The sequence below is a fragment of the Amyelois transitella genome, chromosome 31 (assembly GCF_032362555.1).
Source record: "Amyelois transitella isolate CPQ chromosome 31, ilAmyTran1.1, whole genome shotgun sequence".
Classification (NCBI taxonomy): domain Eukaryota; kingdom Metazoa; phylum Arthropoda; class Insecta; order Lepidoptera; family Pyralidae; genus Amyelois; species Amyelois transitella.
Window position 1 is genome coordinate 4,410,996 of NC_083534.1, and position 27,646 is coordinate 4,438,641.

General features: G+C 37.4%; 3 protein-coding genes across 3 annotated transcripts; 2 read left to right on the top strand and 1 right to left on the bottom strand.

The window, feature by feature from the left end:
• Positions 1-1,656: 1,656 nt before the first annotated feature.
• Positions 1,657-8,392, bottom strand: LOC106135372 (V-type proton ATPase subunit e 2). The gene is made up of 4 exons (XM_013335654.2): positions 8,189-8,392; positions 8,063-8,110; positions 7,518-7,605; positions 1,657-2,180 (listed from the first exon to the last, which is right to left on the bottom strand). The coding sequence occupies exons 1-4, from the start codon at positions 8,284-8,286 to the stop codon at positions 2,160-2,162; spliced, it is 255 nt and encodes an 84-aa protein (XP_013191108.1). The 5' UTR covers positions 8,287-8,392; the 3' UTR covers positions 1,657-2,159.
• A 540-nt stretch (positions 8,393-8,932) lies between these two features.
• Positions 8,933-13,953, top strand: LOC106135354 (uncharacterized). The gene is made up of 3 exons (XM_013335634.2): positions 8,933-9,324; positions 12,602-12,837; positions 13,866-13,953. Exons 1-3 carry the CDS (start codon positions 9,160-9,162, stop codon positions 13,951-13,953), a joined length of 489 nt encoding a protein of 162 aa, XP_013191088.2. The 5' UTR covers positions 8,933-9,159.
• A 2,230-nt stretch (positions 13,954-16,183) lies between these two features.
• Positions 16,184-27,307, top strand: LOC106135353 (uncharacterized). The gene is made up of 7 exons (XM_060953124.1): positions 16,184-16,343; positions 17,657-17,794; positions 18,628-23,694; positions 24,050-24,228; positions 25,220-25,434; positions 26,553-26,740; positions 27,210-27,307. The coding sequence occupies exons 1-7, from the start codon at positions 16,300-16,302 to the stop codon at positions 27,265-27,267; spliced, it is 5,889 nt and encodes a 1,962-aa protein (XP_060809107.1). The 5' UTR covers positions 16,184-16,299; the 3' UTR covers positions 27,268-27,307.
• Positions 27,308-27,646: the final 339 nt, after the last annotated feature.

Here is a 27,646-nt window from a genome sequence, read left to right on the forward strand (position 1 = left end):
CGATATAGTCACTACATCTCTTTATTATACTGTGGTATTCATACGAAAACATTGTACGAAGATCACAGTACAGAATTTTCTGCTGAGAATTTACTATGAAGTTGTAACGTCGAACGTACGCAATTACGTGTGTAATTAGATTAATTAGGTAACTATTATGATGATTTTGCATGATTTACTGACATCAAATTGACAAGGTTTAATTTGACTAGGTATGACAGAAAATTACTTTGCGATTAAAGTTTAGTAAGAAGAAGTAAGTGTATTGTAAGCATAAAATGAATGACATAGGTACACTGAACTAAACAAGTCAGGTATTACATAAAGTGACTACCGGCTGTCCTCCGCAACCTTTGCAGGGGAACTTAACCCATATCATCATATACCTACATCATTTTAAAAGCTGCACTAGCAGAATGTACCTAGTTTCTATAGTCATAAACAAATGTCTTTTCAAAAAAAAAAAGCAACATTAAACTAGCCGACAAGAGCCAGCACAATTTCAATTTATAACATCCTACGAATGTAAAAAAAAAGAAACATTAAACTAGCCTACAAGAGCGAGCACAATTTCAATTTAAAATTATAACATCCTACGACTGTAAAAAAATACTACGATTGTCTATCGGCCTTCCAATCATTCAAAAAAAGAACATCTCTCCCGTTATATAACTTTTCAAACCGTTTGACCTGCGCGTTGACCTTGCGCTACTTACCGCGCAGTATTGGCGCGAAGCCAGTAATCCCGTTTGGGACGGAATTTGACTGTGCCCTTTGTTATGTAACTTAAAAATATATCACGTGACTATTTTAAGATGCAATGTGTGCTATTAAAATTAGATTAGTCTCTTCCAGTTTGACGTCGTCACTAGTGAGTAGGTATATTTGGGTGACAATGAATATAAAATTGGAGATGTTGTTAAATCAATGAGATTAACGTTTATTGGTTTTCGTAGCCTGTCAGTTTCCAGGTGACTGGGTTAGAAATTAATCGAATACACTATCTATACTAATATTATAAAGCTGAAGAGTTTGTTTGTTTGAACGCGCTAATCTCGGGAACTACTGGTTTGAAGTGAAAAATTATTTTTGTGTTTAATAGACCATTTATCTAGGAAGGCATAAGGCTATATAAAATCACGCTGCAACTAAAAGGAGCAAAGAAATAATGGAATATGTGAAAAAAACGGGGAAACTTATTTATTCTTGAGGGCTTCAATGATGCCCAAAATAACTATTCCACGCGGATGAAGTCGCAGGCGCAGCTAGTTACATTATAATTGAGAAGTCTTCCTTAAGGGGCAAGTGACCACTAAGTTAAAACCCAATCAGTATCAGTCTTTTGTGAACATAATAAATATAATCACGTCTATATCCCTTGCGGTGTAGACAGAGCTAACAGTCTTGAAAATACTGATAGGCCACGTTCCGCTGTTTGGCTTACTGATAGAATTGAGATTCAAATAGTGACAGGTTGCTAGCCCGTCGCCCAAAAGGAGAATTCCAAGTTTATAAGCCTTTCCCTTCTATGAATGCAGTAATGTATCTAAATCATAAGGTTCAGCCTCCCGTCATCACTACCTCATCTCAGAATAAGGCGTTCTATAGCTGCCTACGAAAAAGGTACTTAATATTGGACATAGAATAAAAAACAAATAAAACTTAACTCACATAACTTTATTTAAATAATATAATACAAGTTCTACATTAGTTAAAGTTTTTTATCTGCATTAAAATACACTCGAATTGGAATGACACGCAAGTATCAACTTTTCTTAGTAGTAACGATGACTCAATTATATTTGATTTCTTATAATTTGTTACAAAATATTGCGAAATATTAATTACAATTTTCTTTATTTTTTTTAAAAATCCACTAAAGTACAAATTAGTTTGCTATACAAAGTGCCGTGTTTTAAAAAAACATAATTAGGAATAAAACGTTTCTACAGTATCCGGCACGAAAGATTGTAAATCTATAATCAATGCAAATAAAAATTTTGAATACCGAATATCTTCCGACCTTATATTTTTTAATTCATTAATTTCAGCGACATATATTTCGAATTTGATTATTTCATTCTTTTTTTTTTTAACATCGTACATATATTAATTATAGTGGGTTGGTAACACTTAAAATTAAATGCGCACACGCAGGCTTATGCTGTAGCGGGATTGCCCTGGAAAGAAGAAAAAAAACAATATTAATTTAACAAAAATGTATGTACACACATGCTTTTTATTAAGACTGCCCAGTTTAAAGAAATTAAATAATTAAATATAGACGGGACAGATTACACAGATTGAGTTAGCTTCGAAGTAAGTTGGAGACTTGTGTTACGAGATACTAACTCAACGATACTAAATTTTTTAATAAATGCTTTATATAGATAAATATCCATGATCCTAGACCAACAAAGAAACTTCGTTTCTCATCATGCCGTGGCCGGGATTCGAACCCGGGGCCTCCGGTGTCTAAGACAAGCGCACTGCCGCTGCGCCAAATAGCCCAAAGAAAATGGTTTTAGGGATCCCCGGGGCGGTGAAGAGGGATACGCAAGTAACAAACGCACATTCTTATAAACTTTCGCGTTTATAGTATTATATGAATGAACGAATAATCGTTCATTCATATAATCACGTCTATATCCGTTGCGGGGTAGACAGAGCCAACAATATTGAAGACACTGATAGGCTACGTTGAGCTGTTAGGCTTAATGATAAATAAAAAAATTTTATTCATGTAATAATAGGATACTTCATATCGCTTAATTGTCAAATCTTTTGGTTTCACAACATTGGTTGACGTCAAATAAATTACTAAAAACTAAGTTTACTGCCGCTTCCGATGCTTCAGTGCAGAAGAAGCGGTTACATCCTGCACTGCAGCATTTTCTTCAACGTCAACTTCACAAGTATAGAATTGATGGAATTGAGATTCAAATAGTGACAATTCGTATCGCCTAAAAGACGAATTCCAAGTTTAAAAACAATTCCCTTATAAGAAGGATGTATTATTCAGTTTAAAAAAAAATCTTTAGTTCTAATAACAAAGTAAACGCATTGTTTTAAATGACAGCCGACCGTGGCACTGGTTCGCTAGGGCGGCGCGCAGCCTTGATTCTAGACCATCTAAATATAAAGTCTCGTATGTAGACATGACCGCTACTAATGTTGTACGGTATGACGCTCTTCGTTTTACGTAAGGCGATTTATAGTAATCTATACTATACTAATATTATAAAGCTGAAGAGTTTGTTTGTTCGTTTGAACGCGCTAATCTTAGAAACTACTGGTTCGGATTGAAAAATTCTTTTTGCGTTGAATAGAGCATTTATCGAGGTAGGCTTTCGGCTATATAACATCACGCTGCAACTATTAGTAGCGAAGACATAATGGATAATGTGAAAAGAATACTATTCATCCTTGAAGGCTTGAATGGCAATGATGCCCAAAATAACTGTTCTACGCGGACGAAGTCGCGGGCACAGCTAGTATATATATATATATTTATATAATCATTGACGAAATATTTTTTTAAGGCAGAACTGACTGTAATAGTGGGATAGGGCTGGCCTCTTCGAACTTTTGAAGACCGAATTGTGAATGTTCTAGAAAAGGATATGTTAGCAATACTCGTAATCGTCAAATGTGTATTAAAGAAAATAATGAGTGTGGAGAACGTGTGAGAGGTCCGTTAGGACCGTAGCAAGTGGCAACATATAGTCACGACTATATACCGTGCGGGGTAGACAGAGCCAACAGTCTCGAAAAGACTAAAAGGCCGCGTTCAGCTTTAAAGCTTCATGGTGGAATTGAGATTCAAATATTGACAGGTTGCGGGCCCATCGACCACAAGAGGAATTTAAAAACCTATCTCTTAGTCTCCTTTTACTATATACATGACATAAATTTAATTTATTGAAATGCAAAATTGACGTGAAAAAGTGCCTTCGAATGGATATTTTCTGAATAAAATATTGATTTTGTACGTATTACGAACGAACGAAAATCGTTGTGACTTCATAGTACGGGACTTTATTATGTAAAAATAAGATTTTCAGCTCAACACGTGTTAGCTATTAATCAATTTAAGAGCATATACATTTACTATGCCGTGTGGTTACCGGCACTAAATCACAGAACCACTACGTCTCTTTCCCATGGATGTTGTAAAAGGCGACTAAGGGATAGGCTAATATACTTGTGATTCTTCTTGTAGGCTATGCCGGCAACCTGTCACTATTTGAATCTCAATACCTACTGCTGAACGTGGCCAGTCAGTCATTTCAATTGGTGCCGTGAACCACACGGCACTTTGCTGTGAATTTGGTGTAGGTTGATGTGCCGTTGACTGTACCAGACCAGCATTGTAAGCTTTTACCAGATAAATCGTATTCCCTTAGTCGCCTTTGACGAAAACAAACAGATACAAGTAATCCTCTTAAAATGTCAGGACCACACAACATTATTAGAAACAATAGTTCTAGAGATGGGCCGAGTACTGTTAATACTCGGTACTCGGAGTACTAAGCGGGTTTTTTCATACTCGTACTCGGCGGAATAACTCGGTTTGAATGCAATATATTTAGATAATAATTAAGTACTACACTCAGTAAATACATACATACATATGATCACGTCTATATCCCTTGCGGGGTAGACAGAGCCAACAGTCTTGAAAAGATTGAATGGCCACGTTCAGCTATTTGGCTTAATGATAGAATTGAGATTCAACTAGTGACAGGTTGCTAGCCCATCGCCTAAAAAAAAATCCCAACTTTGTCAGCCTATCCCACTCAGTAAATCGTTAATTAAAAAGGCCTCTCAAAACCGCTGGCTCTGTCTACCCCGCAAGGGAAATAGTCGTGACCATATGTATGTACATTTAGACAATAATAGTGCGTCAATACTGTACCGGCTCTGAGCGAGGCCTCCACAATAAGATCACATGAATGTTAAAAATAATTTGGTTCCGAAATGCGATGGTATACTGACGGGTATACAGATGTGTATAGATATAGTCGCCGAGTTATTGTTTACTAGCGACAAGCCCCGGCTTTGCACGGGTTACATCTATACTAATATCATTAAATTTATTTGTTCCGCCGCTTCTTCTACACATGCGCTTTGGAAGCGGTAGTAGTTATAATTAGATTTAAGTTATGTGACGTCAATAAGTGATACCTTGTATCCAATTTTGAAAATAAATCTATTCTATTCTATTCTATTCAAAAAAATATTATAAAGCTGCAGAGTTTGTTTGAACGCGCTAATCTTAGGAACTACTGGTTCGAATTGTTAAATTCTGGTGTTGAAAAGACCATTTATCGAGGAAGGCTTTAAGCTATATAACATCACGCTGCAACTATAAGGAACGAAGAAGTAATGGAAAATGTGAAAAAAAAACGGGGAAAATTATTCATCCTTGAGGGTTTCAATGATGCCCAAAATAACTATTCCACGCGGTCGAAACCGCGGGCACTACTAGTTTAAAGATATAAAGCCTTCCTTAGAAAACTCACTTATCAACATTTAAATACATACATACATAAAAATCACGCCTCTTTCCCGGAGGGGTAGGCAGAGCCTACCTCTTTCCACTTGCCGGAGGGGTAGGCAGAGACTACCTCTTTCCACTTCTCTGCATACTACCTTCGCTTCATCCACATTCATAACTCTCTTCATTTAACATTTAAAACAGGAACAAAATCCGTCCACAAGTTTCTGAGATTAGCGCGTAGATACAGACAAGAGTAATAATTAAAATTCAAAATGTTTAATAGTTGCCGTGTGGTTCCCGGCACCAATACAAAAAAGAATAGGACCACTCCATCTCTTTCGCATGGATGTCGTAAAAGGCGACTAAGGATATAGGCTTACAAACTTGGGATTCTTTTTTTAGGCGATGGGCTGGCAACCTGTCACTGTTTGAATCATAATTCTATCATTAAGCCAAACAGCTGAACGTGGCCATTCAGTCTTCTCAAGACTGTTGGCTCTGTCTACCCCGCAAGGGATATAGACGTGACCATATGTATGGCTCAGCTGTTTGGCTAAATGATAAAATTGAGATTCAAATGGTGTCAGGCAGGTTGCTAACCTATCGCTTAAAATAAGTTTATAAACCTATCCCTAAGTCGCCTTTCACGACATCCATGGGAACGAGATGGAGTGGTCCAATCCTTTTTTTATTGGTGCCGGGAACCACACAGTTACTTCACAAACTAATTACCCATTATGAGTAATACTTATTTTACTTCTTTATTTTTAAATAAGTACTTATTTATTTTAGGTAGGTACTTTTTAAATAAAATTGCCATATCTTTAAAAATATTCATTTAAATTACATGCTGTAATGGGCAATATTATTTCATATTAAATGCAATATATATTTAAGGTAGGTACCTACTAAATTAGATAAGGATTGATGCTGTACTGCTTAAAATCGCTTCGTAAATAAATCATTATTTCTCTAAAAAAGTAAAGGATAGAAATTTATTTTTGTGGCTTATCCCTAAGAGATAAACATGTCTACCCCACAAGGGATATAGACGTAATTATATATTTGCGGGGTAAACAGGGCCAACAGTCTTGAAAATGTATTCTCTCATCCACATTCTATTCTGAGTTTAATTGATATTGTCGAGTTGACGTTGTTGAAGAAAATGCTGCAGTGCAGTTTGTTACCGCTTCTTCTGCACTGACGCCTTGGAAGCGGCAGTAAACTTAGTTTTTAGTAATTTATTTGACGTCAACCAATGTTGTTAAACCATACGTTTTGACAATTATGAAGCGTTATGAAGTATCCTATAGTAATGAATAAAAATTTTGAATTTGAATTTGAAAAGACTGAATGGCCACATGCAGATATTTGGCTTAATGATAGAATTGAGATTCTAATAGTGACAGGTTGCTAACCCATCGCCTAAGAAAGAATCCCAAGTTTGTAAGCCTATCCCTAATATTATATATAGACAGATAAAACTCTTTATTGCACCATAAGAGTAAAACATACAAAACAACACAAAGCAGATATAGATGGTACAAAGGCGGACTTATCGCTAAAGCAATCTCTTCCAGTTAACCTTTGGGTGGGAGGAAACCAATATATGTATGTATGTAAGTGCCGTGTAGTTCCCGGCACCATTACAAAAAAGAATAGGACCACTCCATCTCTTTCCCACGGATGTCGTAAAAGGCGACTAAGGGATAGGCTTATAAACTTTGGATTCCTCTTTTAGGCGATGGGCTAGCAACCTGTCACTATTTGAATCTCAATTCTATCACTAAGCCAAACAGCTGAGCGTGGCCTATCAGTCTTTTCAAGCCTGTTGGCTCTGTCTACCCCGCAAGGGATATAGATGTGACCATATGTATGTATGTTTAATAATCACTTCACAGAACGCACACCTGCTTAGAGTTAAGTTCTATTTTATTTATTTTATGTATTTGAGAAGCGTGTGTACGTTTATCCCTAATATTATATATATATTTATGTGTGTGAGAAAACATACCCAAGTGCGGGACATCCAGATGAGCGTCTCCGTGTCCAGTTTGGGTCCGATGAGCGGGTTCATCTGCGCCATATAGCAACACAGCCAGCTGAAATTGTTACAAAATATCACATTAATTATACTTATATGGTATATTTTTGAAATAACAAGTAATGATAATAGAGCCTTTGACGGCCTCTGTGGCGCAGCGGTAGAACGCTTGTCTGTGGCATTGGAGGTCCAGGGTTCGAATGCGGAGGTAAACAGGACACGCTTCATATAAAAACCTGACTTACACAATCTAAGATTATGACTAGGGAAACCTTATCACAATGTCACTTAATATATTTGTAAAAACTCATTGATTAGTGACCCTGGTGGGATTTGAACCTGGTTTCTGTAGTTTATAGGGATACCTTAGACACTCTGCCATATAGTCTCAATATTTTGTTTATCATGTAACTAACCATTTTTAAGAAATATGGTCAATTGGAGTTCTTGATTTTATTCCTATACAAACTCATTGTGAACTTCTATTATATGGTGAAATAAAGTGAATTACTCACAAAAGCCAACACGTAGCTGCAGTCAACATCAATACTACTTGGATGATCCTGAAATGTAATGATAAATACATTGTATTAACTAGAAAACAGTACTTATTGGAAAATTGTAGTGCACTTATTACTTACCCCCTGTTCGGGCCTTTTGGAGCAAAGAAAGGGCAAACAATACCAACTACGCCCCACAGAACCGTGAATACGGTAATTGGAACAAATGATGCACCCATTTTGAGTAAATATCGGGAATATTTCACGATATTTAGAATTCTCAAATAAACATCAGCTGCCCAAAATGGTGGACAATTTTATAAGGTTGGTAGCGCTGATTCGAGAGAATCATATGACAATTTTGCGTTTTGTTCAATGTCAATCTGCTTACTTAAACGCAAGAAAGTATTTTCAACAAATTCTCTTTAAATAGATTTCAGTTGCATGATGGTGAGAATTGCGTCTTTGTTTGTATAATTTTTTATATTTTGAAATTAATGTACGATAAAATTAAATTCGAATCAGTCAAACCGATGCAGTAGAGTTTTGTTTCTTTTTCTTTATATACAAGGGTGACCAAAAAGGTATGTTTATCAACCACACATTATAAGCAGTTAACGTATATAGCCGTTTTTAACATATTTACGTACTTCACATTAATTTGCTGTAATTAACAAGAAATAACTACTTTTTTTTTCTTGAAAATTATGTTTATTTTCATTTGAATTTTTTATTATGATACCCGTTTTCATCTATTTATAAATTACAAAATAATGTTATTAAAATTAAAAAAATGTACTCTATATTTACCCCACAGACATATAAATATGTAATGTTTTTTAAAGACTGTTATTTACCCCAACTTTAATTATAAATCTGTTCTATTTATTAAATTGCTTAAAAGTTACTCTGAGGAGGTTTAATTACTGAGGTCAACCCCTTCTTCATCTGTTACGTAAACTGTTCGGACAAAAATATGCCAAACACATTTCAAATTTTAATCTCAAAGTACGTTTTTGATTTTTTTGTTTTACAAAAATTGTTATGATATTGATAAATTAAATTTTCCTGCTTATAATTCTGAAAACCAAAAAGTATTTAGCTATCATAGCATGCGAACTTTAAGGCGTAGACGGGCCTACACAAAGGCTTCCTGGACATTCAAGGGTCACACAGCGCGGCGAAGGAGGAAATATCATGCAAATTCCATTTTTATGCATGATTCAACGATGAGGGATTTCAATTTGGACAATTTCAATGAAGTTATTCGCACTCATGTTGGTATTCATACATACATATAATCACGTCTTTTTCCCTTGCGGGGTAGACAGAGCCAAAAGTCTTGAAAAGGCTGATAGGCCACGTAGGTATAGCTGTTTGTCTTAATCATAGAATTGTGATTCAAATAGTGACAGATCGCTAGTCCATCGCCTAAAATAAGAATCCCAAGTTTTAAGCCTTTACCTTTGTCGCCTCTTACGACATCCATGGGAAAGAGATGGAGTGGTCCTATTCCTTTTTCAATTGACACCGGGATCCACACGGCACATGTTGGTATTTATGCTAGATTTTGCAAAATAAGAGATCCATGTAGGTAAGTGGAGTGATGAATATGAATGCAAGAGATTGAAGCCTACCTATGCAATGAAAGCAACTAGTGTAAGATACGAAAACAGAAATATGTGGCAGTCCAAGCATAAAGGTACCACTTGGGTGGTATTGAGTTAAGGCCATATTTGGATAGTTAAATAGTTGGTTAATCATATGGAATAAAAAAAAAATAATCATAATAACATTTATGGGAATAAAAAATTTTCAAAGTTCACACTTACAAAAATCAAATTGTTGGGAAACAGGCATTGAAAGTTTAAGCTGTATTATCTAAAGATCTAGTTGTCAGTTACATAGATTATTATTTATTATTATAGAGCAATATGTTAAGTATAAAATCAATTAGTTAATGTTATGGAAACATTATCGAATAAAAAAATAGAAGCTTAAAACTAACTTTATAATAAGTTTAGTAAAAGGGCCCAGTTGAATACAATAAAATTTTAAACTATAATAGCTAGAGATCTAGTTGTCAGTTACATAGATTCTTATTTATTACAATAGAACAATATGTTAAGTATAAAATCGACTAGTTATTATTATGGCAACACCATCGAATAAAAAAATAGAAGCTTCAAACTAACTTTATAATAAGTTTAGTAAAAGGGCCCAGTTGAATACAATAAAATTTTAAATTGTAATAGCTAGAGATCAAGATATCAGTTACATAGATTCTTATTTATAATAATAGAGAAATATATTAAGTATAAAATCGACTAGTTTTTATTATAGCAACACTATCGAATAAAAACTTAAAACTAATTGGTAGTTATGTTAAGTTTAGGAAATGGGTCGAGATGACCGAAATTAGGTTATATTTCGCGTACATTTTAACACACATTTATTAAGAATATACTACTCGTAGGACATTATACAAAAACAGATTAAATTTACGTCAAAAGAATAAAAATTAATGAATTAAAAGTCATTAATACGACACATTACAAAAAAAAGAATTAACCTATTACAGGTTTCAAAAGTCAGAATGAAATCTCAAATATTTTCTGACCTGCGCTTTGGACAAAAATATGACCCGTTTCTTACTTGATTCATATGACCGACTTCCTTGCAGTATGAACAAGTTGGCGTTTTTCTCTTAGCAATTTGATTGGATGATGTATTAGAAGTAGAAGTAGTTGTTCCTTTTACTACACTACATTGACTAGGAGTGGATATGTCGTCTAAGACTATTGGTTTAGGACACAAAATATCTTTAGATTCTTCTTCGACAAATTCACGTATTTTGTTATACAAATACCATTGCCTTTCTATAGTCATACCTGACGGGAATATTTCTGTTGGAAGTTGGTCATATACTTTATTTGGATTTAAAACTTTTGCCACGACCGATGGTAACATTTCAGAAATATTTTTGTAGCAAAGCATGTGCCCTTTGTTATTTGCGTTAGATTCAAAATGGGAAAATGTTAATAGCTGGCTTATGGTAGAAGCATCTGATTGAAAAAATTTTGCCCAGTCATACATTTTTATAAAAGTATCACCTTTCTCATTACCTGTGAGAACAGCTGTAATTGCGTTAGTTTTTGGACAAGCCTGAACTGCGGCTACAACCAAAACCATTAATTTATTAGATTCTCTATTTCTAAAACTTTTTTTAAAAAGTCCAAAGTACATTTCTGGGGCGAACTTGGTATGCCCTACGGAAGGAATGACATGCGAAATGACCGATGCCTGCCTGTAACAACTCGCCACGTAGCATACTGCATAACATAGTTATTTTTATTTTGTCCAGCACAGTTATCAGCGTGGCACACAACATCGGTTTCACCTAATCCGAAATTTGCAAAAAGATGATGCAGCAATGAAATGATTACGTTAGCCCCTTTACCTGTATGACATGATTCAGGGATAATATATAAGACAAATTTCTTTAATGGCTCTACAGCAACACCAAATAAACTGACTTTGAACCCTGTCAAAAAATATAATGGCCCTATCTGTTGAGAGCTATGTGGTAAATGAACTTGCTGAGCAAAATCAAAAGAGTATATTTTTTTGACAAACTGCGCAAAGGTCAGTTTTCGGTTTCTGCACAACAACATTTGGGCAAAATGTTTCCCAGAGGTCGTACCAAGTACTCCTACCAACAGGAATATTATTCAGTGAAATTAGTGAATCACAATATGTTTTATAAACGTATGATTTGGTCATACTACAAGGAAGTATTACTAGATCAGAATTATATCGGTGACCTGGTAGACGGCCAGGTAAAACTAAACCATTATCATTGGAGTACTGTTTTATATAATTAACTGCATCAGCTCTGGTTTGTAAATTATAACAATTGTAAGGAGCTTTTCGTGACTTATAGACATTTGGCGCGACACCGTTAGTCAAAAAATCTCTATTATAAAATATCGCTATTGACAGTAGATGTCTTTGTGGTTGGTTAAACATCGACATTAGTTGTTATTTAACTCATTATCATTATAGAATTCAATTTCAATCATTCAATTTAAAGAGTGTTGATAACTGGTCCCTTTTCACTAAACATATAATTGCAATTTTCTCACGTTGTGTTCGTTATTTACAGACGATTATTATACGAAAATGTAGCCCATTGCATGTTGCATTAAAATCCATTAAAATCGCATAATGCCAATTTTCCACCTTTTTTCACAAAATCTCAAATATCTCGGAAACTAGAAAGTGCTCAGTGGGCCCTTTTCGCTTGGACGGCCACATATGTATAATACTGATAGGAAAAGAGATGGAGAGAGGTTCGGTACCAAAATAGATCAAATCAAATCAAATCAAAATAATTTATTTGTAGATTAGAATGAGATGAAACTTTTTTTGAGAAGTTTACTATTTCGTTTAAAGAATTCGTTGTAATTGTTCGGCCCTTTGTAGCCTTTTATGAAATTCGGAAGAGATAGAGAGGAATTAAATTGAAATGTAATTATTATGTTATTTCTTTAGAAATCAAGGAGAGACGAATGGAGGGGCGCTTGGAGAGTGATGCCGAAGGATTCGTGTGAAGTTTACAGAAAGAGGCAGAGGAAGAACGAAGAAAGAGAAGAGACTGAACATTCGAGCGACGAGCAGACAGACACTGACGAGCCGATGGGAAGGAAAATGACGAGGAAATTGACTGATAGAAAGAATGGAAGGAATGCGCGACGAACCGCACGCAAACGCAGAAGATATAAACAACGGTACTTTGTCTACATTAAATAGATTGAAACGGGTTCTCTTGACCTCACTGTGTGTATAAACGTGACCAGCCACAGTCAGGTCAAGAGTACCCGAAACTGCCGAGCGTGCATGAAGAGAGTTATGAATGTGGACGAAGCGAAGGAAGTATGGAGAGATCGTGGCAAGTGGAAACATGTAGTCTTTGCCTACACCTCCGGGGAAAAGGCGTGATTTTATGTATGTATGTATGTACTTTGTCTAATTATCTGCAACATGCTTAGTCAAAACATAACATAAACTTATCTAGGTACTGTCACTAATCAAATCTCATTCCAATATTAAGTCGTTCATCTGGACGCTGTGGCTGTTCAGTCTTTTTAATGTCGACAATGTGCATTCGTCCACGATTTAGATTTAAGAGATCTAAATTTGTATGTTGACGTCCGTTGAAATGCTGCAGTGTAATTTGTTCCGCCTCTTCTTCTACTCATGCGCTTTGGAAGCGGTAGAAGATATAATTATGTTTAAGTGATGTGACGTCAATAAGTGATACCTTGTGTCCAATTTTAAAAATAAATCTATGCTTCTCTACTCTACTCGTATTCTACTGATACGTGATATATTACGTTACACGTCGATACGTACGTGATAATCCGTCTAGCAGTCCATTATATATATTTTTGTATATCAGAGGCATACGTTATTATGTATGTATAGTTCAAACAGTTTAGTGAATGTTGTATAAAAATCCGCAACATGCTTCGTCAATTTTTTTTTTTACCTAACTGGGACTTACGTAAAGTCAAGAGACGATGGAAGTAATGGATTTTATTTTTGTTTGTCAACTAGAGTATGCCCTGGGCTGCGCCGAAATAAATCTTATCCCCTTTACTTCAATTCCGGCGGAAATTTAGAGAAATCTGTTCTTAATTTATTACACTCTGCCAGAGCACCTAAGAACATGTCAAATTTCATCGTCCAGTAGTTTTGACTTTACATTGATTAATTAGTATAGAAGAGTTTTCAATATATTGTATTTCAATTACAGAAATAATGATGACTCGTCCGTCTCATCACACTCCACTACTCACTCTTCAACATGCACCAGCTATTCAGAGATGGATTATGGTGATTAAAATATGAGTTATAAAACTACTTTGTGTTTTTTTTAATTCATTCGTTCCGTGTCGTTCCCGGCCGGTACTTTAGAATACGACCACTGTACATCTTACCTATAGAAGTCGTAAAAGGCGAGTAAAGGATATGCTAATAAACTTACGATTCATCTTGTAGGCGATTGGCTAGCAACCTGTTACTACATGAATCTCAATTCTAAAAGTCATTCAGCTGAACGTGGTCTTTTAGTATTATGAAGACTGTTGGCCCTGTCTACCCTTTATATATTACTACATTTTATTATATATTATAGATTACTAAACCAACAAACAAACACAAACTTACGTTTGCATTTATAATATTGGTTGTGTTTTTAAATCTGTGGTTGTGAAGTACCGTTGTTTTAGAAGCATATAAAACTTCTTAATAATTTTTTTTCGTTGCATATGACACCAAATCTTTTTGACTTGACAGTATATATAAAAGAAAACACAAGGTTTCGTGTTACAATGACTTTCAAATCAACAAAATTTTAGTGTTATTAACTAACTATAGTATTTATAAAAAAAACCTTTAAAAAATATGTAAAAAAAAAAGCATGTAGAATTTTTGTTTACATAATATCGGCGTACTAATGTCTGGAGCCGTAAGCGTGGAAGATTCGGCGATCATTCTCATTTGGTGTGCCATTTGCTCGGTGTATACAACAATTCTAGCTGTCACCGCCCTCGGAGTCGTTTATATTCTGTAAGTGTTTAGTCACAATACTATTTCGCATTATTTAGCTAGTGCATCTTCTTTTACCAGTGGTCGATTTGTTTGAGCAAAGTGTCAGCACCCTGGAGAGCATTTTGAAGAGCGTTCCGTTATGTCTCTTGAAAGAGACGCTAGCCTCAAAGGAGTTCAGTGCTTAAGTAGTTTGAAGCTTGTAGCATTAGCTTGTAGCAAATACTATTATAATTAGATATAGCTTTTGAAATGTAAAATAATGTGAAAAATTGCTTGCAAACGTCAATTTTCTGAGAAATATTGTTAAGATTTATTTTACGGTGTGGCGAAACATACATACAATCATAACTTTCCACTTGCCGCGATTCCTGCATATTTATTTCCCTTCATTTACATTCATAAATCTTTTCATGCAAGCTCATCAGAAATATTCAAGCACTGAATGTGCATCAAACCGAAATTCTATATGGATACAATACGGAGCATGTCCTCTGTAAAGCCTGAGGAGGGAGGTCAGACGGGAGCTATGTATGAAAAACAAACATATTCATTCAAGATCATGGTCAAGTACTCACCCTAGGCTCTACAGAGAGGTGAGTATATTAACGGGACTGTCGCCCTCGCCGTAATCTGTGCCATGTGGTTCTCTACACTTTAGAATAGAACCACTCCATATCTTCAACATGGATGTCGTAAAAAGCGCCTCAGGGAATTGCTAATAAATTTGAGATTTATCTTGTAGGCGATGGACTAGCAACCTGACACTATTTAATTTCAATTTCATCATTAAGCCATAGCTGAATGTTGCATTTCAGTGTTTTCACGACTGTTGGCTCTGTTTACAACAGATTTTGAAACAGATGTGATTATATGTATGTAATAACAAATAAAATTTAAACATTTTTTTATTACCACCAACCTGAATGTGGTCACACTACACCCTACTATAAGACCGTGAATAAGACCTAAACAATAAATTATTAGAGTACGTATGGGGCTCTGCGCGCGTAAATTCTGATAATTTCCATTCCCGCGATAATTTCGGGAAAACCTATCTTAGCTGATTTATTGTTATGTCAGTCAATAACTTGGTTTAAGTTTCCCATTCTTTGACTTTCTTTGATTTTATGAATGTATGTATTCTTTGACTCTTCGGTAAAGATCGAAGTGCATAGCCTCTCGGGTACAGCCATGGAATTTCAACAATATTTTAATCCTTACTAATATTTTGCAGGGGAACAAAAACACTCTGATTTCTACCATCTAGCCAAAAAGCTGAACGTGACCTATCAGTATTTTCGATACTGTCGACTCTGCCTACCCCGCAAGGTATATAGACGTGACTATATGTATGTATGTGACAAAAACACTACTTTGATACACTGACTTTTATAATAATATCTTCTCGAATTTTGTAAATATTTTTTAATGGAAACTTAAAAAATAAACTGTCACTGTCATTTCTATAATGACAGACGCTTGCTTGTCTGCCGCCCGTTGCAGTTTGAATTTGAAAACAAAACATTGCTCTAAAGTTTATATCTCCACTCAATTTGTTTTTGTTTATTGCTTTTTCATTGAATTATAATTTTATATTTGCGATATGTTAATTTAATGTGATAGTGTTGTTATTTATCATGGACGACACGCAACAGAGCCGAGCTTCGGACGCCGGCGCGACGTAAGTTGACTGAATTTTCTTGACAAAGATTGATCACGAATATATCATCACAAAACATTTTGGACTAAATCTTTGCTTTCAATATTACACCCCTGTAATACATGAAGAAGGCTATAGAAGTGCTCAATCATATTATTCTGCAAACTAATGATGATTGCGGTATGCAGTCCTAGGTGCTTGATACATGTATGTTATTATAATCACACCTCTGGTGGCTGAGAATCATTGAAATCAATTCAATCATTTTCATCTGAAGGCAGTAGTCCTTTTTAGGGTTATGTCTAGCTGGAGCTAGTCAAGCTTAAGGGAGTACTAGCTACCTAATTGATACAAAGTCCTTAAGAGCTTTGTTATATGTTACAGCTGTTTATTTAAAGACCATTCTCACTATAAATTTACATATATATCACGTCTATATCCATTGCTAGGTAGACAGAGCCAACAGTCTGAAAGACAGAAAGGCCCACATTCAGCTGATGTCAACTACAAAGTTGAATTGAATGAATAATGTCAATGTATAAACTAAGGGATTTGAGGAGTCTAAGGTTCCTTACTGCGATTTATTTATTATTATAGTTAATGTTGTGTGACTTGAACCCACTTACTACATACATAAATAACTAGAGGCCGCCCGTGACTTTGTCCGCATGGAAACTCTATCAATCCCGCGGGAATAAAAATGAATATATTCGGGATAAATTAATGCTGTGTTATGTGATATTAATTCTACAATACAATATTTTATAACAAATACTTTCTTGTCGAGGACCTGCTGGAAGAAATTTCTCTAGAAATAAGTATGGTAGTAATGCCCTTATACTAAATTTCTCTTTATTTTAAATTTTATTCATATTTTCCTTGATGTATAAAAATATATAAAAAACAAATATAGATAGATAGACATCCAAGATGCCGAGGCCAATCAAAGGCAAAATCAATTCTCATCAAGTTCTGGCTGGTATTCAAACCTGGGACTTATAGTGTCACAGATAAGAATATAGAATAGAATAGATTTATTTTCAAAATTGGATACAAGGTATCACTTATTGACGTCACATTACTTAAATCTAATTATAACTACTACCGCTTCCAAAGCGCATGTGTAGAAGAAGCGACGGAACAAACTACACTGCAGCATTTTCATCCGACGTCAATTTACAAATATGGATCGCTTAAAACTACATCATGGACGAATGCACATTGTCTACATTAATGAATGAATGTAAAACTGATTATATCAATACGAATATATCATTAAATTATCGAATAATCAACATATGATACGATCATATTGAGTGTTTAAACGTTTACAGGAGGAAGCGTCGCTCGTCAATACTGAAGAGTCAGCGCGCTCCACGCACGCCGTTCTCGGAGCTCGAGTTCAACGTGGCGACCCCCACCGACACCACTAAGAGCAGGCGCGTCAGCTTCTCCAGGAGGACAGGGGTTGCGTGAGTGTTACGATACATACATACATACATATGAGTACATACATATGATCATGTCTATATCCATTGTGGGGTAGATGGAGCTGACTGTCTTAAAGTATTTAACTATTTTTCAAAGAATACATACATACATATAGTCACGGCTATATACCTTGCGGGGTAGACGGAGCCGACTGTCTTAAAGCATTTAACTGTTTTTCAAATAATACATACATATAGTCACGTCTATATCCATTGCGGGGTAGACGGAGCCGACTGTCTTAAAGTATTTAACTGTTTTTCAAATAATACATACATATAGTCACGTCTATATCCCTTGCGGGGTAGACAGAGCCCACTGTCTTAAAGCATTTAACTATTTTTAAAATAATACATACATACATATAGTCACGTCTTTATCCCTTGCGGGGTAGACAGAGCCAACTGTCTTGAAAAGACTGATTGACCACGCTCAGCTTTTTGGCTTGATGATAGAATTGAGATTCAAATAGTGACAGGTTGCTAGCCTATCGCCTAAACGAGGAATCCCAAGTTTAAGCCGTTTCCCTTCGACGCCTTTTACCACATCGATGTCCTTTTAATTTTTATCTGAAGGTAGTAGTCCTATTTATGGTTATGTCTAGCTGGAGCTAGTCTAGCTTAAGGGAGTACTAGCTACCTACTTGATACAATTTTTATCTCGGACGTTTCAAATCATGTTACAATGATCCGTCATCAATGAAGCAAAAGGAGTATGCAAGGATCTTGGCAAGTGGAAAGATGTAGTCTCTGCCTATCCCTCCGGAAAAAAGCGTGATTTTATGAATATGTATTTCTATGGCTTGTTTTTTTTTCAGAGAATTCATAACAAATGAAGCAACAACAACTTGGAAGAACTTTTACGAGGAGCACAATAAGTCTTTAGAGTCTTCGGGTAACGACTCGGCCGCTAACGCGACTCGACAGCCCATTGGTCACATAGGAAAACGGATCTTTGATCAACAATTCGAAGAAGTGGAAGCTGTTGATTTTGTCACGTCCCTCGATAATATAGCTGGCAGAAACCTTAATACGACAAACGTTAATTTCACTGAGCAATTAGCGTCTATGGATGATAATAAACTACCACAGAATAATTTTGAACTGAGCGCGTTTACAGATCATCACAGTAAAATTTTTGGTGATGATCTAGCTATACCTGTTTTGGGAGAAATGTCTGGGCGTATTGATGTTAACTTTTCAGCTGTCCAGTCCATCGATGTGAAGGATGATCTGGACGAAATACAAGATGATCTGAAAAGGCACAGTAATGTTGTTGGGCCGGCGCCGTTCAGGAACGCTAGAGACTTCTCTGAGTATATTGAGGTTGAATTGAATTCGACACACGCTGCTATAAACAATGACGAGTCTGACATGTCTATAACAGAAACTATACGTAGTCCTAAAGTTAATGTTTCTAAAGTAATCAGTCCTGATAAGAAATCTAGTTTAAATTGGGTGGATAAAGAGAATAATTTTTTGGAAGACAAGGTTAAGACTTTGATTTTTGATGATAACGCTGATATGTCCATTACCACTGCTCTACCAGGAAAAGTTGATCAGGAATTACATAAGAAAACTATGATTTTCGAAGATGACATGGCTGACATATCGATGACTAATGCTCTTCCCGTCAAATTGATAGATAAAGAAAATGTACGTGTGATTAATTCGAATGATAAAGCAAAAACTATGATATTTGATGCTAACGCGGACATGTCAATAACCGATGTTCTTCCTAACAAAGTCAATGTAGAACCAGAGAAAAGAAGGACAATGATTTTTGATGATGATTTAGGTGATTTGTCCATGACTAAACCTATTCCCGCCAAACTTTTATCTGTCCATAGTGATATCATTGATAAATCTAATTTAAATGCTGCCTGTAATTTGTCTCATGTGAAACCTAAAGATGTCGGGACTGAAAAACGTCGAACAATATTATACGAAGATGATTTAGGAGATCTCTCTATGACGAAACCCATTCCTGCGTTGCTAACAGTGCAAAGCGAAATTATAGATAAGAATAACGTTAATGATTTTAATAAGTCGACAGTGGACAGTTTAGAACATAAAAATAAACGTAGAACCATATTATTTGGAGACGATTTAGCTGATCTGTCACTGACGAAACCGATTCCTGCTAAATTGTTGTCAATTCACAGTGAAATATTAGAGAAAACGAATTTAAACGACAATGCAAACAAATCAAGCGTACAGTCTATGGAATGCACCACAGAAAAACGTAGAACTATATTGTTTGATGATAACCTTGGTGATCTTTCGATGACGAAACCTATACCAGCGAAATTGTTATCAGTTCTTAATCAAAATGAAGACGTAAAATGCAGTGATGGTGTTAATAAGATCGATATAGAGCCGATAGAGTGCAAGTCTGAAAAACGTAGAACTGTTTTATTTGATAACAGTTTAGGTGATTTGTCTATGACGAAACCTATTCCAGCTAAATTAATTCATAGCGAGCTTATAGAGAGAGAAAAGACTCTTATACACGATAAAGATGACAAACTAGCAGATATGTCGATTAAAACCGAAGTAAAACCACCTAATGAAATATTGGCTGAAAAAATCAAATCATTTGTAGAAGAGGGTTGTGCTCCTGCGGCGAATACTAATCAGTCAATGTTGCTCACAGTACACAGCGAAATTATAGAGAAGTCAGTTGTTATAGATAAACTTAATAAATATAGCCTTCATAAGTCTCAAACTATAGTCTATGATAAGGATGATAAAATTGAGGATGTAACTATTACTACAGAGGTGAAAAAACTGGATGAAAAATCAATTTTCGCAAAGACTAGTCTGCGAAAGTCTCAAACTATAGGATATGATATAGATGATGTAATTGTGAATAAGTCTATGCCAGATGTAGGTCAACCTAAAGAAATGCGAAAGACAATATTATTTGATAATCATTCCGCAAATTTGTCTATGACTAAACCTATTCCATCTGAACTGCTTGCTGTACAAAGTGAAATGATTAAAACACAACAACAGTTAGATAAAGAAAATGTCATATGCGACGTGTCTGCTAATAAATCTGTAATCCAAAACTCTGAAACAAAAGATGTGACTAAAACTGCTGACTTGGTCACTACAGACTTTTCCAAATTCAAATCTCAAGATGTGGTCGTGTATCAAGTTGCAACAAATGATATTTCGAAAGTAGAAACTGCTGATGAGCAGAAAGAAACTGTGGAGGTATTAAATATTGAAATGAAACAAGATATTGTTATGAGTTCGGAATCAAATAATATTGAAAGAAAAGAATCAAAAGTAGGTGATAACGCAGGACAAAGCCCTGTTCAGGATAAAACAATTCCTAATGAGAGAGAATCGAATAAATCTCTTGTAAAACCAGAACATTCTGAAATTATTAAAGATATATCAAAAACGGTTTCAAAAGAAAGTGTAGCTAAGAACGCGTCAATGCAAAGTGTTTCCAAAAAGTCTATTTTGTGCGATCTGTTGGATATGTCGAATGCATCTATGACATCCGGGTTTGACGATAAAGGTATAACCGTAAATTTGAGTTTGCACAAACCTTCCATTCACGAAACAGTTAAAGCAGACACCGAAAGCGTTGCTAGTGAGATGTTTTATATAACAAGAGATACAGACAGTGATACACTTTCAAATGAAATCAAAGAAAAGAATGCTAGTCCTAGTGTTAAGCTTGTAGAAGAAACTGAACAACCGGATGATGTTCTAAAAGAGTCTGAACCTGAAGTGGATGATAGTATCCAAAAGGCATTAACTGAAGTCGAAAATACGAGGAAAGCCGTCGAGAGCTCTGTTAGTTTCGTAAAGGTTCCCAGCACAGATTTGGCGAGAGAAGCCAGTAGAGAAAATAAAATGGATATATCGAGATATCCTAGAAGTTTCAGCGAAGCGGATAACACTAAGGAATTACTTGAAATGCTATCAGACTTAACAGATGGACGACAATCAGTTTCTGATAATCCTGAACCTATAACAGTTAAAGGTCTCATTGCAATTGAAAATAAAGAAACAAATGAACCAGCGCGAAGAGTGAGCATCGCGCCGAACAGACAGTCTATAATTTTCAACCGTGAAGACATTCTTAATAATATTTCTATGGCACAAGCTGCTCTCCAAAGATCTATTGATATAGAAGACAGCGATCTAGAGGAGCCGACGCCAGCAGTGATTATATCTCCACCCAAAAAAACAGTACGAGTCAGCAACGACGTTGTTAAAACTTTGCAATTCGAAGATGAGTCGTCGAATGAACTTAGCGTCAGAACGGAACTAAGATCGCCGCTTAAAAAGACTGCTTTTGGAGAAACATCATACATGAACGAAGCAAATTACAAAGCTAATGTTATACCGTCGTATTTGAAAGATGTTTCTGATGGTATCAAGGCGTTGATGAGCGATCTAGTCAAGCCGATGAATGACCAACTACCGTTTGAAACCGGCCTTGATAATAGTTTACGCAAGTCTACTTCGACGTGCAGCGTGCAAATACAGGCGAATCTATTCACGTCTAGTCAAATAGATGTGAACAATGAATTGTATTCTAATACAAACTCTGTGTACGAGATGGAAAGAGACGTAAATAAAATGTCAGTTAGTCCTACAAGTGTGCGGGACATACAATACGGTCCCCATTCTGAGTTAGTGTCGCGAAATTTGAAAGATACAGCTTTCAGACCCAAAAGACAACCCCCAGATCAAACTATTCCAGGAAAAGTATTAGTTTTCGACCACGCGAATCCTCTGAACAATGTTTTACTAACGCCCATGGAGTACACTGAAATACACAAGTATTGTCCTCCAGGCAGTTCTCAGGAAACTCTGGGCGGCTCCGACAAGAGTCACTCCACTCAGTGTTCAACTCGTCACGAATATGACGTAGAAAACGTCTCCATTCGGTACAATAATGTCTTCGACGTTTGTCAATCAGGCGACACGGGAATGTCCGACCATCAAAGTCTGGCGTCAAATCTCAGCAAACCTACATCGATAGACCAATCTGTTAACGTTAGAGTTACCGAAGTTAAAGATATTGAAGTCAATACGGCAATCGCTATGAAAAAGAACAAAGAATTGCTCCAAGCCAGCTCGTCGCTAACGTTAGTTGATGACGCTCTTGCGCGCTCCGCTTTCGAACTAGACATAGATTCAGCGCCATCGGATTCCAATCAGTCTGACAAAATGCAAAAATTGAAAGTGATTTACAAACTGAAAGAAGACTCGGCCGAACGCAACATAAACTCGGACATTACCTTAAACGACGAGGCTGATGTGACGAAAGCGAAGAAACGTTTGCACAGTCCGGCTAGTTCTGAGAAAGACAAAAGGCATAGCGTGACCCCGAAGCCGACTGCGAAAATGCAGAGGCGGTCGCACAGTCCCAAGGCGAACTTATCCCTAAAACGCATAACTGGCAACAAGTCTCTCGTACCAGAACGAGATTTGACCAGCGACAGTAATATGGACGTGGACTTATCACCGAGTAAGGAAATCCCTAGAAAGCGGTCGCCCAGAAAGCGTAGCAGTCCTAAAAAAGAGGGCGCCTCGATAACGGTGCAACAGTTATTGACAGAATTCAATGTTAAACCGGAAGTGGATCAGAAAGTTTTGAGCAAGCAGATTTTGGATGCTCTGAGCAGGACGGACAGTTCTGTGGTACCAGACTCGGGCTCCGAGTGTGATCGGAGCGTGGAGTTGGTCAGCTCGTTCACTAGCAGCAAGAACCAGTGTGCTCGGCCCAGCACGGTGACGGACGTGGACACGAACTCTTCGGACAGCCGCTGCGAGGACTGTGCGCCGGATTTGAAGGAGTGCGACTCGAGTGACAATGTAGTGGCGAAGATTGATATGCTGCCGTTCATGGGGTGAGTTTTTTGATACTTTTGTTCTTGATTTTATGTGTGCTGTTTTGTATGTTTTACTCTTATCTATACTAATATTATAAAGTTAAGAGTTTGTTTGTTTGTTTGGACGCGCTAATCTCAGGAACTACTAGTTCGAATTGAAAAAATCTTTTTGCGTAAAATAGACCATTTATCGAGGAAGGCTTTAGGCTATATAACATCACGCTGTAACTTTTATGAGCGAAGAAATAATGGAAAATATAAAAAAAACGGGGAAAATTGTTCATCGTTGAGGGCTTCAATATGTCCAAAATAACTATACCACGCGGGCGAAGTCGCGGGCACAGCTAGTTATATGTATTTATCAATTTGACAGGAGTCACGAATGCGAATGGGCGCCGTCCGGCACCGACACTTGGTCCTTCCGGCTGCTGCACGGCCGGATACGGATGTGCGTGCGGCTCGCGCACCGCCACCACAACGCGACCCGCACCAGGGTGCGCGGGGACACGCCCGTGCTGGGCATCACGGTGCACGAGTCGCTGCATGGCAACGGTGAGTTGATACCACTTCTGATGTGAGATACCATGGCTGATGTGAGATCCCACTTCTGATGTGAGATCCCACTTCTGATGTTAGATCCCACTTCTGATGTGAGATCCCACTTCTGATGTGAGATCCCACTTCTGATGTGAGATCCCACTTCTGATGTGAGATCCCACTTCTGATGTGAGATCCCACTTCTGATGTGAGATCCCACTTCTGATGTGAGATCCCACTTCTGATGTGAGATCCCACTTCTGATGTGAGATCCCACTTCTGATGTGAGATCTTACTTCTGATGTGAGATCTCATTTCTGATGTGAGACCCAATTGCTGATGTGAGACCCCATTTCTGATGTGAGATCCCACTTCTGATGTGAGATCTCATTTCGGATGTGAGATCTCATTTCGGATGTGAGACCCCATTTCTGATATGAGATCCCACTTCTGATGTGAGATCTCATTTCTGATGTGAGGCCCAATTTTTGCTGTGAGTTTCACTTCTGATGTGAAATACCATTTCAAATGCGAGGTCCAACTTCTCAGGTCAAAGTCTATCTCTTAGTTTACGACACGAGAGGCAAAGTGGTTAAAAGCTTTAGGTTATTGTGTTATAATCAGAGATCGGAATAGGTAGATTGATTTTATGTACTTGCATCATGAATTACCATAGAAAGCATAACATGAATGAATAGAAAGCCTCTTCCGGGATTCCATTTCAGTACTTACACTTACAGTAAACTACATTGTCAGCGGGTAACATAGGACTTCAATTTACGTGTACGAAGTCGGGGGAAAACAGCTACCACTAATATATTCTTCATCCCACTTGTAACAATTCCGGAAAAAAACTCAATAATTTACAAATCCCGCAATCCCGGAGGCATGTCCATATTAATATGTACGTTTCAGTTCATTGACCCCAATTCAATCTACCTATTCCGATCTCTGGTTATAATTTTGCAACGTGCAATGAATACATTCTGTTCCCGGCGGCTCTCAGACAAGCACAACTCGGTCGCGTACTGGTGCGTGTGGTTCGCGGCGGCGGCGGCGCGCGCGGCGGGCGCGGGCTGCGCGCGCGCAGGCGGCGTGCCCGGCGTGCTGCGGCGCGCGGCGCACGCGGCGCGGCGCGCGCTGCGCTGGGGGCGCGCCATGCACGCGGCGCGCGCGCACCTCGCGTACTCGCTCGACAGCGACGGGAGGCTCGTGTTCAAGGTCAGTGCTGGTTTTCTTTGGCGCAGCGGTGAGGTCCCGGGTTCGAATCCCGGCGTGATGAGGAAAGAACTTTCTCTGATTGGCGTGGGTCTTGGATGTTTATCTATGTAAGTATTTATTATGAAATATAGTATCGTTGAGTTAGTATCTCGTAACACAAATCTCGAACTTACTTCGAGGCTAACTTTAATCAGTGTAATTTGTCCCGTATATACAGGGTGACATTTAAAACAACTGCATCCTTTTAAACATAGACTATACCCATGCTTCTGAACTGTTTGAGCCTATTTTTATTTAAATTAAACGTCATTATTTTCACATTTAAAAAACCCTCAAAAACTACGTCACACGCTTTCTTAAAAACCAATACTACAAATAGAAATTAAAACTAAACATGTAAATAAATGTCTGAAAAATAAATTATTTTTCTAGTATCAAGATCAAGTAAAGTACAGAGTTGTCGACATCGCTCAGCTGAATGAATTGTGTCGTTGACCTCTGTATCTTACGCGTCGCTTTTCCGCCGGGCGGGGTGATATGACGTATTTAGGATCGTGGATTTTGATACTTTTATTTTTTTTCGTACTTTCTGAAATATGAACCGATATTTTTCTTTTAACGTTTTTAAATATCCTTTAGATGAGTACACTTAACTGTTAAATTTATGCAGTTGAATAAAAAGTCACCCTGTATATATGTATATTTATTATTTATTCTTCCTCCGAGCATTAGTCCCGGCTGCATCCTTATCACTGTGGAGACGAGGCCGGGGTGTCCTTTGACCATGGATCCTGGATTGGGCGAGTCAGGATTTTACACGAAGCGACCCCATCTGACCCCTGCAACCTTTACAGGGGAACCTAAACCTAATTATTTACTATTATAGCAACGCGAACAGTCTTGAAAAGACTGATAGGCCACGTTTAGATGTTAGGCTTAATGTTTGACAGGTTGCTAGCCCATCGCCGTCGCCTTTTACGACATCCATGGGAAAGACACGGAGTGATCTTATTCTTTTTTGTATTGGAGCCGGGAACCACACTTGAGTGCCGTTCATTACAAAGTTTGCCGGGACAGCTAGTATATACATATATGTATATAGACACATCTGAATGCAGGTGGCCAACATCCCCCTGCGGCGCGTGTGGGAGGTGTCGCTGACGCTGTCGCCGGCGGAGGCGGGCTGGCCGTGCGCGCGCGAGGCGGGCGCGCGCCGCGTGCTGGCCGCGCCGGCCGCGCGCCGCGACCTGCGCGCGCTGCTGGGCGCCGCGCGCGCCGGCTGGGGGCACGTGCCCGACGCGCTGTGGTGGGGGGCTTGCTTTGTTTGCTTACCATCTGTGATATGTTGGGGTTGTTTTTGGGAAAGACTTTAGGAAGTGTAGTAAGTGCTCAAACCGCCTTCAAGGAATAGAGGTGATTCGTAAACCGTCTACAGAAAATGAGGGTGGTTCTCAAACCGCCCTCAGGAAATGAAGGTGGTTATCAAACCGCCTTCATAAATGAAGTCAGTTCTCTAACCACCTCCAATCACCTCAATCGATAAATGATGTAATGAAAAAAATGCCGGTTGACTGGATGTGATCCCTTCATGGGACAAGTCCGCCATTGCAAGTGGTTTATTTCTTTTGTAACTATGTACCATTTCTTGTTACTGTGGAAGTTTCTTATATATTACAAACAAAAAAAAAAATGACCGACTATCAATTTGGAAATTTCGAGATTAGATATTTTTTAATGAGTACTTGTATTGACTAAATTTGTCATTCGTTTTTCAGGAAAATCTTCAAATATCTGAAGAACTTGACGCCGGAGACCAACGAGATGATGTTATAAAATTGACTGGTTAAATTAATTTAGAGTAAGAATAATTTTGAGTCCACAATTATCTCGATAAATTACATGAAAATAGGTCGAGTAGTTTTTGAGTTTATTCATATATAATCACATCTATATCCCTTGCGGGGTAGACAGAGCCAATAATCTTGACAAGACTGAAAGGTCACGTTCAGCTGTATGGCTCAATAAGTGGACAGGTTGCTAAAAGTAGAATCCCAAATTTAATCATGTCACGAGCCCCATGCGGCGGCCGGCTGCCGAGTAATGAAGGGCAATCTTGTTTTTGTCCAATTCGGAGACATAATTTTGTGTGTGTGTCAGTTTGAGGCCGAAAATTGTCACCTTTTGTTTTGTGGGTATCATACGGCTTATAAAT

Bases quoted from the DNA above. Each gene is read 5' to 3' on its own strand.
- LOC106135354 (XM_013335634.2), top strand. From the start codon at position 9,160: ATGCGAACTTTAAGGCGTAGACGGGCCTACACAAAGGCTTCCTGGACA. The intron at 9,325-12,601 runs GTTGGTATTCAT...TTATTTCTTTAG, and splicing joins ATGAAGTTATTCGCACTCAT to AAATCAAGGAGAGACGAATG. The intron at 12,838-13,865 runs GTACTTTGTCTA...TTTCAATTACAG, and splicing joins CGCAGAAGATATAAACAACG to AAATAATGATGACTCGTCCG.
- LOC106135372 (XM_013335654.2), bottom strand. From the start codon at position 8,286: ATGGGTGCATCATTTGTTCCAATTACCGTATTCACGGTTCTGTGGGGC. The intron at 7,606-8,062 runs GTGAGTAATTCA...TAACAATTTCAG, and splicing joins GCAGCTACGTGTTGGCTTTT to CTGGCTGTGTTGCTATATGG. The intron at 2,181-7,517 runs GTATGTTTTCTC...TCTTCTTTCCAG, and splicing joins TCTGGATGTCCCGCACTTGG to GGCAATCCCGCTACAGCATA.
- LOC106135353 (XM_060953124.1), top strand. From the start codon at position 16,300: ATGGACGACACGCAACAGAGCCGAGCTTCGGACGCCGGCGCGAC. The intron at 16,344-17,656 runs GTAAGTTGACTG...AAACGTTTACAG, and splicing joins GCTTCGGACGCCGGCGCGAC to GAGGAAGCGTCGCTCGTCAA. The intron at 26,741-27,209 runs GTGGGGGGCTTG...TTCGTTTTTCAG, and splicing joins CACGTGCCCGACGCGCTGTG to GAAAATCTTCAAATATCTGA.